The sequence below is a fragment of the Peromyscus leucopus genome, chromosome 1, assembly GCF_004664715.2.
Source record: "Peromyscus leucopus breed LL Stock chromosome 1, UCI_PerLeu_2.1, whole genome shotgun sequence".
Taxonomy (NCBI): Eukaryota; Metazoa; Chordata; class Mammalia; order Rodentia; family Cricetidae; genus Peromyscus; species Peromyscus leucopus.
The window spans coordinates 189,765,822-189,786,178 of record NC_051063.1 but is presented as its reverse complement, the minus strand read 5'-3'; the positions used below and the strand labels follow the sequence as shown (position 1 = coordinate 189,786,178).

The window sequence follows — 20,357 nt, the reverse complement described above, 5'->3', positions numbered from 1 at the left end:
GTCTCTGAATAGTACTCTTGAACCACACTGTTTCACATAATTCAACATACTCTTGTTAGCATCTTGGTATTGTTCCAACAGAGTCACAATTTCTTGAAAACCCACAGCACAAAAATCTCACCTGTTGAGATAGCCCGGGGTTCATAAATGTCCCAAATATCGCAGATGTTTCATAATCTGGTCCTGTCAGCACCACTATACAACCAGACTCTTCTTTACACTCATAATTAGGGTAATTATCTTGATTTTCTTCATCCCAATGCATGACACTGGATAATTTTGGGAAATTCTTGCATCCACCCTCCAGCAATTGAAATACTAATGACATATTTGGCAAAAGATCAGGGTTCCTATTGACTTCATCAATGGAAAAAGTTAAGGCCAATGGAAACTGGATGTTTTCGGGTGATGTTCTGTAAGAGGGTATGATGGTTAATATGGACAGAGATCTAAAAATAATTCTTTGTATTCAACAGAAGGACTATCCAAAACTGGATGGTATTTTCAACCAGACCCAAATACTGAATCAAATGTCCTGTGCTGTGAAGTTGAATTGATGTAATAAGCTGCATGTGGCAATATTTTGTTGTGTTGAAATGTAGTAATATTTTATTTGTATGTTAATAAATGAAGTTTGGCTGCAGATCAGAGGAAATAGCAAGCCATTTTAAATAAACACAAAAGTAAGGCATTGGTAGCACATGCCTTGATCTGATCATGTGGCAGGCAGGATTTCTCTGTGTTCAAGGACATACTAGGGAACAGAACACTCAACTTTAGTATGACTAACAGCCATACAGACCTGGAGGTCTAAACAGACAGGCAGTGACAAGGAAGTGAGGCAGCTAGGCTAAGAGCAATGAGGGGAGAGAACAGCAAGGTAATAAATGTGCATGAAAACAGGAAGTATCACACAATTTGGAAGCTGTTGTATGTTGAGGTAAGGTTAGCTGGACACAGCCAGAGCTACAAGGACACAGAGCTACAAGTGGCCGGACTGCTTTTGGGGTTACTGACTCTGTGGCTCAGGCCAGGTGTGGCTCAGGCCAGAGCAGAAGGCTAGAATATGTTATTTTTTTCTCCTTGTGTTAATAGCCCACCCCCTCTCTCTTTTACTTCCAATTTTGGACTACCAGCAGACTAGATAGCAGCTTTTAAATTCCCTTGGATATCTACTGTTCAAAGCAGACGTTAAGTCATAAAGATACATAAAAGGGAGAAACTAGTTGAAAGACAATTTTTTCCCATAGTAAAAAATTGGGAAACATATTTACAATGGAACAAAATGGGTATTTTTTGATAACACATTAGACAGTCTGAAAATGGAACAATTAAATGAAAGGATGAATATTGTTGATGGGATGTATATAACATCAATTATGTATATTATTTGTTTAATCATCCTTATTATAGTATTAAAAATGTTGTTCAATTTAAGTGCCAAGATAAAAGCTTTAGTAAAATCTGTTAAAGTAATTTATAGAGAAATTCAGACCCAGAGGAAAGAATTTAAAGGTGAAATAATTTCAGGATTGACATATATGGTTACAGAAAGATAGCCTCTTTCCAAACCATCAAACTTAATTGATATGGTAGCTTTACAGGAATTACCTGCTTAAGGGCATGTACAAGCTAACTGGACTCTAGTGGAAATTGGAGATTTAATGAGATTTCACGAAGCTAGAGTATCATATGGCATGCATTTTCCACTTGTAAAGCAAAAGTTATGCTCATGGCAAACTTGTAATAGGATTACTCCTCAGCACTGGAAAGAACTGGTAACAGCTGTCCTAGAGTCTGGAGCACAATTACAATGGAGAACATGGTTAAAGGAGGAGGCTAAGACAATAAAAAGGTGAGGTAGAACAAGAGGTGTGGAAATGTACCAGGATCAACTGCTTGTATAAGGCAAATATGCTGATATGCAAAGATAATGTTTATATGATAACCAAACCTTAATTCTATGTCACATGGCAGTAGTGAATGCATGGAACAGAATTGAGGAAGCAGAAAAAAATTGAATCATTCACAAAAGGTGTACATGGTCCCAGAGAATCCTTCACAGATTTCTTACAAAGGCTGTCCTCAGCAGTATATAGAATAATACAAAATTCAGAAGCTGGACAAAAAAATAATTGAATGTGTAGCTTTTGAGAATGCAAATGAAGAATGCAAAAGAATAATCAGGCCATTAAAGCAAAATCAGCATCCTTGGATGATTGGATCAGGGACAAAATTAATACTGAATCTCATGACCATGATGAGATGTGGATAGAAGTGATTTCAAAACATTTGAGGAAAAAAGTCAGAAGTTTTGGTTGCGGTAAACAAAATTATTAGAAAAGCAATTGTAAACAGGGTGTTCCTTGAAAGAATGTTTATTCAAAGATCAATGGCAAAAGAATGCCCCTCCATTCTGGATTATGCAGAAGGTGTGAAAATGGTAAATGTTAGACCAACAAATGTAGATCAATAAGGGACAATGTAATCCTTTGCCTCTGCCTTCAGGAAACTCCCAGAGGGCCTTCATATAGGCCCCAACACCAAATTCAGTTCAGACCTTTATGCCATATAAAAGAAACCCCTGCTCAGAGCAATTAAATAACCAAATGACTATTGAAATAAATCAGATTGCTCAGGAGGATAGAACAACTACAGCAGAAAAATAGAAAATTCAGGAGGAATCATAAAGCAGATTTTTGACAAACTTCTGTATATGAAAAAAAAACAAAACTAAAAATATGAATAAATTATGGTTTTTTGGAAGAAGTAGTAGACATGGGTATGGATGTGACAATAATTGCATCAGAATTTTGGCATCCAAATTGGCCTCTGCAGGAGGTAAATGTTCAACCGTTAGGGAATAGAACATTATCTCAAGTGAACCAGAGTGCAAGATGGCTCAAATGTGTAGGACCAGCAGGATAGAGAGGAAAATGAAAGCCATATATGGAAAATATAGCTATGAACTTATGGAGCTCTGATCTATTACAACAATGAAATACCACTCAGATTACCATTCCTCCAACCTCAGAAACAAATCATAAACTAACACATGTTTCTGACAGAGATATTCAAAGGTATTATTCTAAAGAGCTGTCAATAGTCATCCAGATTGTACAAGAACAGGGCACAACAACTGATGATCCTCCAAAGACACCAACAGCTCTACCTTTAAAATGGTTAAAAGACAAGCCTATAGAGTTTCAGCAATGGCCTTTAACAACAGAGAAACTGCAGGCTTTAGAAGAGCTGATACAAGAGCAGTTAAATGTCCAGTATATTGAAGAATCAACCAGCTCTTGGAATTCTCCTGTATTTGTTGTTAAAAATAAATCTGGTAGTTGGAGAATGGTAACAGACATAAGAGCAACTAACAAAGTAATTCAACCAATTGGCTCTCTACAATCTGGAATTCCTTTGCCTACTCTGTTACCTGAAGGATGGCCACTTATAGTTATCAATTTAAAAACTTGCTTTTCACTAGTTTGGCTATTTGTACCTGTGCTTTTTCCAATCATGGTCTCAACAATTCTTGCTCATACAACCCTTCCTCTTTCTCGATGACTGGACTCCTAAGGCTCCACCTGGGCCATGGCTGTGGATCTCTGCATCTGCTTGCATCAGTCATTGGATGAGAGTTCTAGCATGACACATGAATTATGAAACAATAGCTAAGGAGCCCCCACATGGATCAGGCGCTCTGGATAATTTAGACAGTTGATTTACTTGAATGATTTGTGAGGCCCCTAGGCAATGGGACCGGGACCTCTCCTTATTGCATGAGCTAACTGTTTGGAACCTGGGACTATGCAGGGACACTTTGATCAGCCTGGGCGAAGGGAGGAGGGGCCTGGACCTGCCTTGATTGAATCTACCAAGTTAAGCTGAATCCCCAGGGGAGTCCTTGCCCTGGAGGAGATGGGAATGGAGGGTGGGCAGGGGGAGGGGGAGAGGGGGGCTGGAGGAGGAGGACAGTGGAATCCGTGGCTGATATGTAAAATTAAATTAAATTATATAATAAATTTTTTAAAAAAAGACTGTTGCTTTTTAATACTCTTACAAGAAAAAGACAGAGAAAGATTCACCCTTGGAGTCTCTACATATAATAATTCTCAACCAACAAAGAGATATTAATAGAGGGTTCTCCCACAGGGAATGTGGAATAACCCAACTCTGTGCCAATATTGTGTACCACAGCCATTGGAATTAATACATAAACAGTTTCCTAAGTCTATAATTTATCATTGAATGGACAATATTTTACTGGATGATTCAATGCCAATAATTTAGAATGTTTGAAGAAATAAAGAAAACATTGCCATGTTGGGGATTGCAAATTGCTCCTGAAAAGATACAAAGAGGATATTCTTTTAATTATTTGGGATACAAAATAGGTCTACAAAAATGAGACCCCAAAAGTAGAAATTAGAAGAGATCCATTGCAGAGTCCTAATGATTTTTAAAGATTATTTAAAAATATTTCCTAGCTGTGAACCATTGTTGGGGCAAAAAATGATGAACTGAATGATTTTTTCAAAACGTTATACAGTGACAAGGAATTAAATAGTCCAAGAGATTTATCATCTGAAGCTGAGAGAGAGTTTGCCTTGGTGGAAAAGAAAGTACAGTAAGTACATGTGGATTTGTGCATCCAAGCTTGATTATATTTTGGTTATTTTACCCTTTAAGCATTCTGTTACAGAAATTTAAATGCTGAGGGAAGATATATTGGAATCATAATTCTATCAAATAAATAGAGAAAAATTTAAAACTTATGTGGAAAAGATCTCTGACTTGATTTTAAAAGGAAAACTGAAACTTAATCAATTAGCAGGAATAGTCCCAGCAAAAATAGTCATACCTTTAACTAAGGAGGACATTGACAAATTATGGGCAGACAATGAAACTTGGTAAAGAGGTTGAAATAATTTTTTGGGAGAGATTAATAGCAAATATCCCAACAGTGATAGAATTCGACTTATAAAGAGAGCTGATTGGGTTTTGCCTCACATTGTACAGGAAGCACCCATATGTAAAATTCATAAATTTTAGACAGACACAAAGAAACAAGGAAATGCAGGTTTCACATCAGAAAAATTTAACTAAAGTGGTTCAAAGTGCTTAAAATTCTGTACTAAAATCGAAATTGTGCACTATTTTGTATATTTTAATGGATTTTTCAGAACCTCTCAACAGTTACTGACTCTCAATATGCTGAAAAAGTGATATTACATATTGAGACTACAGAATTTATGTCTGATGAGTCAGAATAAACCACTATTTATTCAGTTATAAGATGTAATGAGGAATAGGAGTCATCCTTTATATATAGCTAACATCTGATCCCATATGGGTCTGCCAGGCCCTCTAGCACAAGGTAAAGATGAGATTGAAAAATTATTGATAGGAACTGTGATAGAGGCCTCAGAATTTCATAAAAAGCATCATGTCAATAGGAAATGTTTTAAAAGGGATTTTTTCGTAATATGGCAACAAGCCAGGGAAATTCTAAGGAAATGTCATACTTGTTTGCCCCACCTGCAGGGCTTCAATGGGTTCTCGACCACCCTAAAGAGGGCATGTAGGGACAGGAGATACAAAGGAAAAGATGCCAACTGTGGATTCTGATCAAGGTGCCATTTTATTTCTCTTGCAGAAAGGTTGATATAGTTCTACAGGGTGGGTGATCAAGAAGCTGTCATCTGCATAAGGTGGGGCAAGCTAACAGGATATTTGTATAGGATGTTTACTGGGTGAGAGGGTCAAGGGCTCTGACTCAATGTCCTGTTGTTAGGCAACCTGACTGTAAGATGATCTAGTTCCCTGTCTTATGGGGGTCTGTATTTTTCCACTAACTAGAGATTCTGTCCTTGTCCCTGACACTTGTTCTTTTGGAAATCAGACTCTGCTACCAGCAGGTTGTAACCCAAAGTGTACTCAGAGGAATGAAATCTGGCAGATGGATGTGTTTCACTTTGCAGAATTTGAAAAACTGAAAAAATTACAACACACTATTGATACTTATTCAGGATTTCAAAGGGCAAGTGCTCTGAGTTCAGGAAAGGGCGATTTCATTAATCAAGAATTGCTAGTAGTTATGGCCATCATGGGTATGCCTTCACAAATTAAAACTGACAATGCTACAGCATATGTCTCAGGTAAAATGAAACAGTTTTTTTGCTTATTACAATATAAAGCATATTACAGGTATACCACATAATCCTACAGGCTAAGCAGTCATAGAAAGATCAAATCAAACTCTAAAGGACATGCTAAATAGAGAGGGGTAACAAAAAAAATTCAATTCATTTTACACACCAATCAAAAATCACCTTCTAACCTCCTCCAGATCCCTCCACCTCCCCCACACAACCTACCTTCCATTCCTCCCTACAAAAAGACAAGGTCTCCCTTCCCCCTGGCCATGGCTGTGCAATGTGTCCCATTATAGGTATTTGGTTCCTAAAAGCCTGCTGATGCAACAGGGATGGTTTTATTCTGTTATTTTAATTTTGTCATTGTAGTTTTTGGTGGCTGTATGCTGCCTGGTAGAAAAATTTCTGCTATCCTGAGAGGCCTATTCCCTGAGGTTCCCATGAAAAATAAATTTTTAGTTACTGGGAGCTGAGACTGATTAAGGAAGAACGGCCAGGTAGAAAGATGGAAAGGGTTGCTTCCTTTGAAGCAAGGAAACTAGGTTTTTCCATCACTATGTCTTAGTCCCCTAGGAATGTGTTAGAGAGTCAAGAATGGCCAGAGCAGAAAGTCTGTTATAAAACTGAGAATGGTAATGTGTGATTTGATGGGTGAAGAATAGAAGCAGAGGTGAATATCTGTGGATAGCCAATCTGCTTCTCTGGCCATAGTTTCTTGAGTGTTCCCTAGGTATAGTTTCTCAGGTTGCATGACTAGGAAAAAAGCATAGTGTATGGACAAGGAAGTTTGGTGAGGAAGATCTGTATGATTCACTGGAGAAGTTGACATGCTGGCTGAAGTAGGTGATCGGGTACAGAACTGGGTATATGACATGGCATTGCTTTTTTTTGAGTAACTGAAGGAGAGGTGAACATTTGCAGTTAAGTTTTAGGCTTCCCTGCCTGGAGTGGACTATAAGTATCCAGGGAATGTCTCCTTGAAATTGGGGATCTGTTAAAGCAATGAGTGATAGGAGGAAAGTTAGGAAAGGGAGATTCCTGTGTTCCATTGCCAACAGGGTCAGAGGTAGAGAATTGATTGACCAACATGTAGTCTGCTGCTGATCTGGGGAGTGGATTGTGGGATTGAGTTTGTTGGAATGGAGGGGAAAGTGATTATCTGCAGTTGGTCTATTAATATTCATGATATAATGGAACACATGGTGCAAAACATACTTGATGTGTGTTTAAAACAGAGGCTGTAACATAGTCCTATGATGCAACCTGTGTAGCACTGTGAGAATCATCTGAGTACTTTTATTTTATTATTTACTTACTTTTTGCTAATTGACTGTTCAGTAAAGTTTTAATGTTTTCACATGTGCTTTGAACATTGTGGTTTCATGGGCAGATGAACAAATGACTGTTAACCACAGATAAAGCACCAGTGACAGAGCAAGTCAATGTTTCAACCCAACAATATACTTGTCAATCAACTCTCTAAACTCTCTATCCTTTTACATGCCTGTTAACAAAATTCTTTATATGCCATTTGCATGTTGAACTCCCCAGGTCTCTCACTCTCTTAGTGTCAGCCTACTCTATCCCCTGTTTTCATAACTGTTTCTACATTATCCCAGACCCCAATGGGCAAAGTTTCCCATCTCTATCACAGATAAAAATGGCCACCAGAGGCCGGGTGGTGGTGGCGCACGCCTTTAATCCCAGCACTCGGGAGGCAGAGCCAGGCGGATCTCTGTGAGTTTGAGGCCAGCCTGGGCTACCAAGTGAGTTCCAGGAAAGGCACAAAGCTACACAGAGAAACCCTGTCTCAAAAAAACAAAAATGAAAAAATTTGGCCACCAGAATTCAATGTAGGCTACCCATCCTTGAACATCTCCCACTGTCTTTGTCCCCCCAAAGTTATCACCCATCTATAACCCTCCACACCACAAGGCAGCAGGCCCAAAATACTATGTGAGTCTCTGATCAAATGGAGAACATGCGGGACTATAAGATGTCCATATTGGAAGCCCACCTCTATACTATCTCACATTATGGTGTTCCACTCTATCTATAATCACAAATCGCTGTGCATCAGAGTTCCCCAGCCCCAACCTGGAAAGAGTCCCCCCGAATGACCAGAGGCCAATTCAGACACCAGAACTTTTTCCTCCAACTCAAGTGGAGATGTCTTGAAGAATCCCAGGCTGACTGGAGGGAAAAAAGAGAAAACAGAAACAAAGGAACAAAACACATCCAAATAAGATGAACATAAAAAGGAGCACCTAGGCTTATATTCACCACACACTTAGAATCCTAGACTCAAGTGTAAGTATACAATCAACAACAACTGAGGCAATATGACACTAGCAATGCTAGCTATCTTACTACAGCAAGTCCTGACTATTCAAATACAGCTGAAGTAGAATAAAAAAGACCTTAAATCCAACTTCTTGGAGATGGCTGAGGACCTTAAGGGAGTAATGAAAAAATCTCTGAAAGAAAGAGGAAAAGACAAAAGAAACAGTGTAGGAAATGAGTAAATCCTTTAAAGAAGGGGGAAAATCAGTTGAAAGAAACAAATATAACTTTAAGACCTGAATGGATGAAATTTGAAACTGTCATCCAGAGTGAGGTAACCCAGACTCAGAAGAATAAACATGACATGTCCTCACTCATACATGGATACTAGATAAAGCAAAGAATAACCCGACTACAACCCACAGCTCCAGAGAAGTTAGCTAACAAGGACAACCCTAAGAGAGATGCATGAATTACCCTTGGATTGGGGAAATAGATGAGATCTCCATGAGTAAACTGAGAGGGGGAAAAGCAGGCATGGGATCAGGGATGAGAACATGAGGGAATGGAATGGTTGAACTAGAGCATGAACAGAGTAGGAGAGCAATGAAAGAGATACCATGTTATTCTGTACATTTAGTTGTTTAATTATTATGTGTCGAGGGGACTTTTTGGGGGGTCTAGTCTGTTTGGTGTTCTATAGGCTTCTTGTATCTTCATAGGCATTTCCTTCTTTAAGTTGGGAAAGTTTTCTGCTATAATTTTGTTGAATATATTTTCTGTGCCTTTGAGTTGGTATTCTTCACCTTCTTCTATCCCTATAACTCGTAGGTTTGGTCTTTTCATGGTGTCCCAAATTTCTTGGACATTTTGGTTCATGACTTTGTTGGCTTTAGTGTTTCCTTCGACTGATGAAACTATTTCTTCTGCAGTATCTTCAATGCCAGAGATCCTCTCTTCCATCTCTTGCATTCTGTTGGTTATACTTGCATTTGAAGTTCCCGATCTTTTACTCAGGTTTTCTATTTCCAGCATTCCCTCTGTTTGTGTCTTCTTTATATTTTTTAATTTCCCTTTTCAGGTCTTGGACTGTTTCCTTTACTTGTTTAATTGCTTTTTCATGACTTTCTTTCAGTACTTTATTGATTTCTTCCAGTACTTTATTATTTTCTTCCAGTACTTTATTGTTTTATTTCTGTACTTTATTGTTTTCTTGCAGGACTTTATTGTTTTCTTCTAATTTGTTTGCCCTTTCCTCTAGTTGTTTACAGCGTTCCTCCAATTTTCTTGACTTTAGCTCTACACAAGCCTCTACCTTCTTCATGATGTTACTCATAAGGCTACTTTCTTCTGCTTCTTCCAATTTTTGATGTTTAGGTCTAGATGTTGGAGGCGAGCTAGGTTCTGCTGATGCTGTATTGCTCTTCATTTTGTTGTATGTACTTCTGCCTTGACGTCTGCCCATCTCCTTGTGGTTCCTTCTTGGTCTTATCAGTGTACTTGGTTCAGAAAGAGCTGACAGATTCAGGAAGTCTCTCTCTCTTGTCCAGATGGGAGTTCTCTTGTCTAAATGGGAACTCTGGGGCAGGATGGAAACTCTTATCTGGACCGGAAGTCTCTGGTCCAGAAGGGAGGTCTCTAAGTCTCAGGAGGTGACTGCGGTCTTGGGTAGATGGGCTTGGAGTCAGGGTGCTAAGATTGCAGGGGCTGCCAGGGGGCTTGGAAAAGGGGACCCCTCCCGGTGGGGCTAGAAGGGGACCTGCCTGGTGGCCAGAACCTGGGGCCAAGTTGAGCAGGTCTTCCCAGAGTGGCTGGTGCCCAGGGATGGGGACACTTTATGCTGGAGAGGATGTGGATCCAGATGGGGAATCCTCCTCCACTGCTGGTGGGAATGCAAGCTTGTACAACCACTTTGGAAATCAATATGGTGCTTTCTTAGAAAATTGGGAATCAATCTTGCCCAAGATCCAGCTATACCACAATTGGGCATATACCCAAGAAATGCTCAATCATACCACAAGAGCACTTGCTCAGCTAGGTTCATATCAGCATTGTTTGGAATAGTCAAAACCTGGAAACAACCTAGATGCCCTTCAACTGAAGAATGGATAAATAAATTGTGGCACATATACACAATGGAATACTACTCAGCAGAGAAAATCAATGACATCATGAGGTTTGCAGGCAAATGGATGGATCTAGAAAAATTCATCCTGAGTGAGGTAACCCAGACTCAGAAAGACAAATATGGTATGTACTCACTCATAGGAAGATGCTAGATGTGGAACAAGGATGACTGGACTGCTACTCACATCACCAGTGAGGCTACCTGGAAAATGGGACCCCAAGAAAGATACGGAGAAATGGATGAGATCTCCATGAACAGCCTGGACATAGTGGTAGCAATGAAGGGCAAGGGTCGAGGGAATGAGAGCAGGAGATCCTAGCTGGATCAAGAAAAGAGAGGAAGAACAAGGAATAGGAGACCATGGTAAATGAAGGCCACATGATAAAAGGAAGAAACAAAGAGCTAAAGAGGCCCACAGAAATCCACAGATACCCCCACAAAAGTCTGCTGGCAATGGTCGAGAGACAGCCGGGACGGACCTACTCTGGTGATAGGATGGCCAAACACCCTAATAGCCGTGCCATAAAGCACATCCAAGGACTGAGGAATCTGGATGCAGAAATCCAAGGCTAGGCCCCGGGTGGAGCGCTGGGAGTCTAATTAGTGAGAAAGAATAGGGTTTATATGAGCGAAAATTGTTGAAACCAAGGTTGGATAAAGCACAGGGACAAATAACGAAATGAATGGATACACATGAACTATGAACCTAATCCTGAGGCCCCCCCAACTCGATCAGGCCCTCTGAATAGGTGAGACAGTTGATTGGCTTGATCTGTTTGGGAGGCATCTAGGCAGTGGTACCAGGTCCTGGGCTTGTTGCATGAGTTAGTTATTTGAAACCTGGGACTTATGCAGGGACGATTGACTCAATCTGGGAAGAGGGGACTGGACCTGCCTGGACTGAGTCTATCAGGTAGATCCCAGTTTTCGGGGGAGACCTTGATCTGGAGGAGGTGGGAATGGGAGGTGTGCTGGGGGGAAGGGGAGGGGGGCTGGAAGGGAGAGAACAAGGGAATCTGTGGCTATTATGTAGAACCAAATAGTATTGTAAAATAATAAATAATAATAATAATAAAATAATAATAATAATAATAATAAAACAAAAAAAAGAAAGAGATACCATGTTAGAGGGAGACATCATGGGGACAGATAGAAACTGGATGCTAGGGAAGTTCCCAGGATTTCACAAGAATCACCCCAGCTTAGACTACTAACAATAATGGAAATGGTACCTGAACATGACCTACCCTAGTAATCAGATTGGTGAATACCCTGACTGTCATCATAGAGCCTTCATCCAGTAACTAATGGAAGCAAACAACCACAGCCAAGCACCAGGCCAAGCTCTAGGAGTCCAATCAAAGAAAGAGAAGAGGAATTCTATGAGCAAGGAGCATCATGATCATGATGGGGAAAACTACAGAGACAACCATACCAAAATAAACATTAGACCAACACCTCTAGATCTTCTATGGGAATCAACTAGGCCCTCTGCATAATTGAGGCAGTTGTATACCTTGATCTGTTTAAGGGGCCCCTTCTCAGTAGGATCAGGATCCATCCATGATGCATGAACCAGCTTTATGGAGCCTACTACCTACAGTTGGATACCATGCAAATCCTTGATGTGGAGGTGGGGTGTTAGACTTGCCTCAACTGAATGCACCAAGATCTGCTGACTTCCCATAGGTGGCCTTACCTTGTCAGAGGAGGGAATGCAGAATGGGTTAGGAGGGAATGCTGAGGGGCGGGAGGAGGGAAAAGAGGGAGTCTGTGGTTGGTATGTAAAATGAATAAATTTCTTAATAAAAGAGACTTGAAAATGAATTAGAAACAATAAAGAAAACACAAACTGAGGGAAATCTGAAAAAGGAAAATCTAGGTAAACAAACAGGAACTACACACATCAGCATCACCATCAAAATACAAGAGATGGAATAGAGAATCTGAGGCATTCAGATATGAGGAAAAATAGATACAATTATCAAATGTTTGATCCTAAAAATCCTTGACACAAAACCTCCAGGAATACGTTAACACTATGAAAATGCCAATCATAAGAATAATAGGACTAGAAAAATGAGAAGAATCATATCTGAAATTTCCAGAATGTATTCTTTTCAAAATTGTAGAAGAAAATATTCCTAACCTAAAAATGAGACAACCTATCAAGGTACAAAAAAATTTTAAAAACACCAAATAGATTGGAACAGAAAAAAGGATGCCCTTGCAAAATAATCTAAAGATTAAATATACCTAAAAAGAAAGAATATTAAATACTGCAATGAAAGAGTTGTAGTGACATATAAAGGGAGACCTATCTGAATTTCATCTGACTATTCAATGGAAACTATAAAAGCCAGAATGATGTGGTCAGGTGTACTGCAAATGCTAGGAGATCACAGATGACAACCCATACTACTATACCCAGCAAAACATTCAATCAATCCTCATGAAAGGAGAAAATAAGATACTCCATAATAAATCCAATTTAAACAATATCTACCCACATATACTGTACTACAGGAGGTAATACAAGAAAAACTGAAACTAGGAAATTTGACTTCATCCATGAATACACAGGATATAAATAATATACCAGCAAAGCAAAGAAGCAAAACACTCACAAGTGCCACCATCAAGAACAGCAATGAAAAAAAAATTAACAATCATTGGTCATTGATATATCAGTGGTATCAGCTCCAAAATAGAAAGAGACAGACTAACAAGAGTATTGATGTGTAAAGAGTATTCATACTTCTTCTGGAAATCATAAGTATACCTCAAAATCAAAATAGTCATACCTCAGAATTATGACTAGAAAAATATTTTAAGTAAAGTGAACTAGAAAACAAGATTGTGAAGCCATTCTAACATCTAACAAAATGCACTCCTAACCAAAATTAACAAAAGGAGTTGAGAAAGGGTACCACATATATATCATATGAGAAATCCACATAGATAACTTTTTGCTTCTCAACATCTATTATCTAAATGCAAGGGCATTCACATTTGTAAAAGAAACATAATTGAAGCTTAAATCACACATTGATTATCAGACATTGATAGTTGGCAATTTCAATATCCCACTCTGTTCACAGGACAGGTCATCTAGACAAAAGCTAAGCAGAGAAATGCTCAAGCTATTAGACATTGTAAATCAAAGAACCTAACAGATATCTACAGAACATTGCACTCAAACACAAAACGTATTTCTTCTTTTCAGGACCTCTTGGAACTTTCTCCAAAACTGACCACATGGTAGGTCACAAAACAAGTTTCAACTGATGCACAAAAATGGAAATAACCCATTGCATCCTGCCAGACCACTACAAATTAAACACAAACTTCGAAAATATGAGAAAAAAATAGAAAGCTTGCAAACTCATGGTAACTTAACCCTTTAATGAATGACTAAGGGATCCAGGGCAAGAACAAAGAAATTAATGACTTCTGAAAACCAAATGAATATGAATATAGCATACACCCCAATTTATGGGACAAAGTGGCAGAGTTGGTAAAAGAAAAGTTTATCTAGCTTTTTTACCAAAAAAAAATTGGAGAGAACAAATACTAGCAATTTACAATACACTTCAATGCTCTAAAACAAAAAGAATTAAGCCCCATCCATGAGGAATAGACACTATTATAAACAAACTAAGGTGTAAAATTAATTAGATAGAAAAAAGAGAACAACAAAAAAAAAGATTCAATCTAACAAGAATTGGTTCTTTGAGAACAGGAACAAACTCTTATCCAACCTAATGTAAAGATAGACAGAATATCCAAATAACAAAATCAGAAATTAAAAGGGAGATTTAATAATAGATATCAAGGAAATCTGAATAATCATTAGGTCACATTTGAAAACTTGTAATTAAAAATTTGGAAAAACTAAAAGAATTGCATAATTTTCTCAATAGATACTTCTTACCAATTTAAATCAAGATCAAACTATTGAAATGCACCTGCAACCCCTAAGCAAATGGAATCAGTCTTTCACAGTCTCCAAAACAAATCAATCCCAGCACCAGATGGCTTTAGGATAGACTTCTACCAGATATTCCAGTAGACCTAATATAAGTTTTCTTCAAATTATTCCACAAAATATAAACAGAAGAATGATTGCCTCTTAAATTAAGGAATCCACAGTCATATGATACACAAACCACAAATAACTCCACAATAAAAGAAAAATACAAATTCCCCTTATGAACATAGATGTAAAATACTCAATCATATAATTGCAAACTGAATCCAAAAACACATCAATAAGATCATCCATCATGACCAAATAGACTCTATCTCAGATTTTGAGGGATGGTTCAACATATGAAAATCAGTCAGTGTAATCCACTGTATAAACAAGCTAAAAGAAAAACACAACATGATAATCTCCTGAGATGCTGAAATAACGTTTGACAAAATCCAACAACTTTGATGATAAAAGTCTTGGGGAAAGAAGGAACACAGGGAACAAATCTCAAAATAATACAGGAAATGTACAACCACCGTATAGCCAAAATCCAAGCCAGTAGAAAGAAACTCAAAATAACCCCGCTAAAATCAGGAAGAAGACAAGTCTATCTATTTTCTCTATATCTACTCAATATAATATTTGAGATTAAGTAAGAGCAGTAACAATGTTGAATTAGATCATGAGGTTACAACTACACACATACACACACACACACATATACACATTGATACACACAGAGATACTCACATCCATACAAAGATACGTACATAATACAGCAACATACTCATTTACACACATTCCCATACATGATAAGACACACAGAGAAACATGCTGTCACATATAGACACAGAGATGTATGCACCCAAATAGACACCCAAAAAGAGAAACAATCAAAATATACTCAGGCCCACACAAATATACATGTTCTCAGAAAAATACACATAGGGAGAGATACACAGATACAAACAACCACACTGAGAGACAGTGAAAAAGACAAATTCATGCCCACATCCAAAGACATACCAAGAGATACACCCATATACACCAACACAGATATAAGGATGTCAAACACTACACAGAAACATACAAAATACCCACCTAGGGACATGCAGACACATACACTAAAAAATACACGCAGACAGATACACAGGTAGACACAAACCTACATATATGAAAAGCAACACAGATAAATACACAGACACACAGAAACACACAAACATACCTCCATATACAGTGAGATGCATCCATTCACATACATGAATATGCATGTATGCACTGTGTGGAATCACAACACAATTTCATGCATAATTACTCCACAGAGCCTAGAGTGGGAGCAGAATTAGCTAAGGACACTTGTGAAAACCATCTCCTACAATGATTACAACATATTTGAGAATTAATAAATGAGGGCTCATCTTCTGTACATGGAGAGCATTAATGACTAAGGGCTGATATGTTTCCGGTATTAGGATGGACTGCTGATATTTGGGTGCTTTGTAATATAATCACTGATTTTCATTGATAAATTATTTCTTCCACTTAATTGCATTAGAGACTAAAAACAACACCTACATGTACTTCCTCAGAAAGAAAATAATGTTCACAAATCTTTCCATTTGTTGATTATTTCTTAATACACTAGATTTGCCCATCTGAGAGACTCTTAAGCACTATGACATTGATGACGCCAAATAACATCCAATAGAAACAACACTACCTTCATGAAGCTAAAATCAGGTTTTTTTCTATTGTGCATTGGCTGATTATCTTCTTGTTGACAAAGCATCTCATGCAGGGCAAGGGAAACAGCATACACAGAATTGTATACATCATAACTTCCATCACTAATGGTCATTTCAATAGTCTGGATCATTATCCATTCCAACAAGGCATTGGATAAGCAGTTTTTCAATGTCTTACACTTAAAAGCCAACAGTGCACAGTTAAACTTTTTTTCCCAGCCTTCCCAGGTATTCATCTGAGTATTTGAGATGGGTCAATGTCCAGACAAAAAATTGAAAACAGAAATCAAAGGATGGTTTTGTGCAAAAGCTAGAGTCCCAAGGGCTGAGTCAAGTGTGAATCTTCTCTTACTTGTAGTGACATCCCACTGTGAGGTGGTGACTCATATTCTCTGTATACCTAGAGAGTCCCACATCCAAAAGCCCAAAGCTAGAATTCTGTTTGTGTCACCATAAATAATTACTACATTCATGGATGGTGTCCTGATTTTGTTAAAATACAATTCAGCTTTTGATATGCTGCCTGGGATCATGCTCACAAAGGTGAAGCAGACTGTATTTTTTTCATGTCTCTTCTCAAATGTGAAAGAAATTGTATAGCCTGATCATTGTCTAAGATAGACAGCCCAATCCTGTTCAGGTTGAAGTGAAGCATCAAATAGATTATGACCAGGGGTAGAGATGTGTCTTTGGGGGCCATCGGATACAGATATGGAAATTGATCATGATCACACAGGATGGAATGGAAGGGTCCATAAGTAAGCTAAAGGAACTAGGACACAGGCACTATCATGAGGTATCATGCACTCCTAAAAACTTATAAACACGGTTCTGCTAAGTATTCTAGAAAATCTCCTCACTAGTTACTTCTTCCCTAATCTTGTTTCACACAAGGAAATGTGGAAGTCCCATCAAGTCTCTGAATAGTACCCATGAACTGCACAGATTGACATAAGTGTGAGGCCAGTCTCCTCCTCACACTCTGCATAGAATCTGGGAGTGGTATCAGTGGAGACAGGATTTCCTGCAAAATCACGCTCAAAAAACTCATTAGCTGGGATTGGTAGATGTCCAAGAATGTCCCAATGATGACAGATGCTGCCCAATAAGTTCATAAAGTTCATGAGAGTGCATATCCCATAAAAAAATGGGATACTGCATTTTCCACAGAGAGGGCTGTGTCCTCTGTTTTTTGATAGTTTGCTCAGAAGGTAAATAGAAGGGCACAGTCCTTGACCAAACAGTAAACCTAATCTTGAATTCCTTATGAAATTATAGCATATGGCATGTGATGCATGAGCCAAGTTTCTGGTAATTTTTATGAAATAAACTGAATTGGATAAGGTATTCAAAGAATGCACAGTAATCTTTCTGGGGCAACATTTGGCTCCTATACTTATAATTCATTAGAATTAGTGGGCAATGTAGTTATCATATTCTTTCATATGCATCCTCATCTTGTTCTTTTTTCTTTCTGATGTGTCTATTACAGGCACAAAATTTTTTAAAAGATTTATTTTTAAATAATTAAATAACAGAGTATATTTGGTAAATATATGCATCTGTGTATGGACATGAGAACTACTCATTTATGCCATAAATGTATAGTGGATTCCCTGATTTTGAATGACACTTGCCTTTAGAATGGACTGGCTTCAAATGCACAGTAATACTCCTACTCCATTTCAGGAATGCAGAGATTAAGGGTATGTACCACAGTATTGGTCATCTATTTTATATTTACAGAAGTGTGTTCAATGTACTCCCACTTGGTATATCTGAGCAACATAAAATCTTCCTACACAAAGCACATTTTGTGTACATTTCCACATACATATGCACAACATTAGCATATTACTGAGAACTGGGAACATCTGGAAATTGCACTGAGATTTGTTTGTGCCAATATTACATGTTTGTATAATAAAAGATTATAGAGTGTACAATGAATGGAAAATGTTTATGAATTTTGAAAAAATAGTCTAAAAATTAGTAGGAATAGAAAAGTACCATTTTCTGTCTATGTGTATGGGTAGAATAATAACTCCCACATCTTATTACTCATTTCATATCCTCTGACCAATAAACATCAAACTGAAACATACTCTTTCATTCTGAATAATTCACTCAGAGTTAGATACAATCTATGTTCCACTTAGTAATTGTACCACTGTGGTATCTTCATGAATAAATACAAATGTTTATTTATGTATTTAAAAAATAAAAAAAACTTAGAATATTCTTTATTACCACATGGAAAAATGGCATTGAAATTTTCAGTACCAGTCAACCCAGAATTTGAGAGTATAACTTATGAATCTCAAACAACAACTCCTGCACACTAAACAATATGAAACATTAATGACTGGAGCTGTTACTGTTGGCTACTGGACTAAAGTGCTATATTTGAAAACAACTATCAATAATATATGAAATCAAAATGTATATTATGCACAAATTGGTAAAATATGCAGCTATAACTAGTAAAATTACAGAAAGAGAAACACAAGATGTAAATATAAGTGTCAGAGAATAAATACATTAGACACAAAGAGAAAAACCGTATGCTTCTTAAATAATGTTAGAGATGTGCTTGTATGTAACTATTTTCAAGTGTAGCCAAGTATCACATGCCACAGCTGTCACTCAGGCAAATGACAATGAAAGTAAGAAGTCATATGAGGGAAGAGGGGGATTTGTGATTGGTATGAAAAGTGAATAAAAAATTTCTTAATTAAAAAAAGAAAGTAAGCATTCACAACAATTAGTTGCCGCCTCAGATTTCAAAGAATGCAAACATGTCATTTATAGTCCACACATTCCTTCTGTAGCCTATAAAGAGAGGGAAGAACTAGATATGAAATTAAAGGTCAGTTGTTACACATGTCTATAAGTGACATATAGAAAAACAGGAACATATGTGAAGTTCACAGTGGACAGGTCTCCACTTTTGTTCTTGATGCAGCTTAAGAAAGCACAATGTGACTGTGTGAAGAACATCTGAGAGAGAAACTGAATAGCTATGTAAAAATTCTCTGAGGCTAGGGTGGTCAAATATTACAAATACTAGTTGTCCTCCCACATGCATTATGAGAGACATAGTGATCAAAGTGTCACCACAGACTCATTTGACAGTCATTTCGTTACACTCATTTATAATGATACTCCTTGAATAGTGTGGGGTTTCTTTCAGTGACACATCACCAGCTACTGTGCTGTAGAAACTGTCAAGAGGAACACTATATGTGATGGACAAGATACAGAGTACTTTTTCACTCAGCTTCCAGCCTAATAAGTAGGAGGCTAACGGGAGGATAAGAAACCAGTTTGGACAAAGTAAAGGTAGAAAAATAGAATTGAGTCTCTCTAAGAATGTGGAGTTGTTTCTTGGTGTGCAGATTGGGTAACAGGACAAAAGACTCAAAGCAATGCTCTGAATCTCATCTACCTAACCATCTACTTCACACATTTACATAGAAGATACAAAAAAAACCTTACTGTGTATTCAGAATGTAGTTGAAATAATCTTTCTCAACATGCTCCTTCACAACCCTAAGGAAGAAGATACAACCTGACGACAGGTCTCCAACCTTGTCTTCATTCTGCTTCATTCTCCAAAAGCACCTGGGATGAATGAAACTGGCAACAAGAAGTGGAATGTTCAGGAGGAAGAACAGAAAAATCAAATTAAACATCTTTGTCTTTCTTGACACCTGGGCAACGTGCATTGTGAAGTGCTATTCAGATCAACACATGATTTGGGCACCCATGTATTTCCCTTGCTTTGTTCCTATAGCCAAAGGAGGGACTACTTATGATTTCATGTTTTCCTATTTTCCAGATGGTCCCTCCCCTCTGGAGAATCTTGGACACTCTCTTCCCTGGGGCTCTGCATCTGATGTCCATGTAATTAAATTTGGTTGATAAATATACATGAGAAGAGTTTAGCTAGTTTCATGACATCACTCATATTTGTGGAAATTAAGGCTCTTTGGAGGATGCCAGTTTGGGAAAATTTGGTCCCAGGACTGCCTAAATAATCTATGTATGTTAATGCCTTTAGAAAT

The 20,357-nt window shown here is 37.9% G+C and overlaps 1 protein-coding gene across 3 annotated transcripts in view; it reads right to left on the bottom strand.

The window, feature by feature from the left end:
* Nucleotides 1-19,985, bottom strand: part of LOC114687593 (vomeronasal type-2 receptor 116-like) — a 40,171-nt gene extending 20,186 nt beyond the window's left edge. For 2 of the 3 annotated variants that reach the window (XM_028862199.1, XM_037202555.1), the window contains exons 1-2: nt 19,789-19,985; nt 122-413 (exon numbers count right to left, since the gene is read on the bottom strand). In XM_028862199.1, the coding sequence (XP_028718032.1) occupies nt 122-413; nt 19,789-19,985 (489 nt within the window). The remainder of the gene's footprint in view (nt 1-121; nt 414-19,788) is intronic. The other variant, XM_037202553.1, reaches the window with a different exon arrangement.
* Between the last annotated feature and the right edge of the window lie 372 nt (nt 19,986-20,357).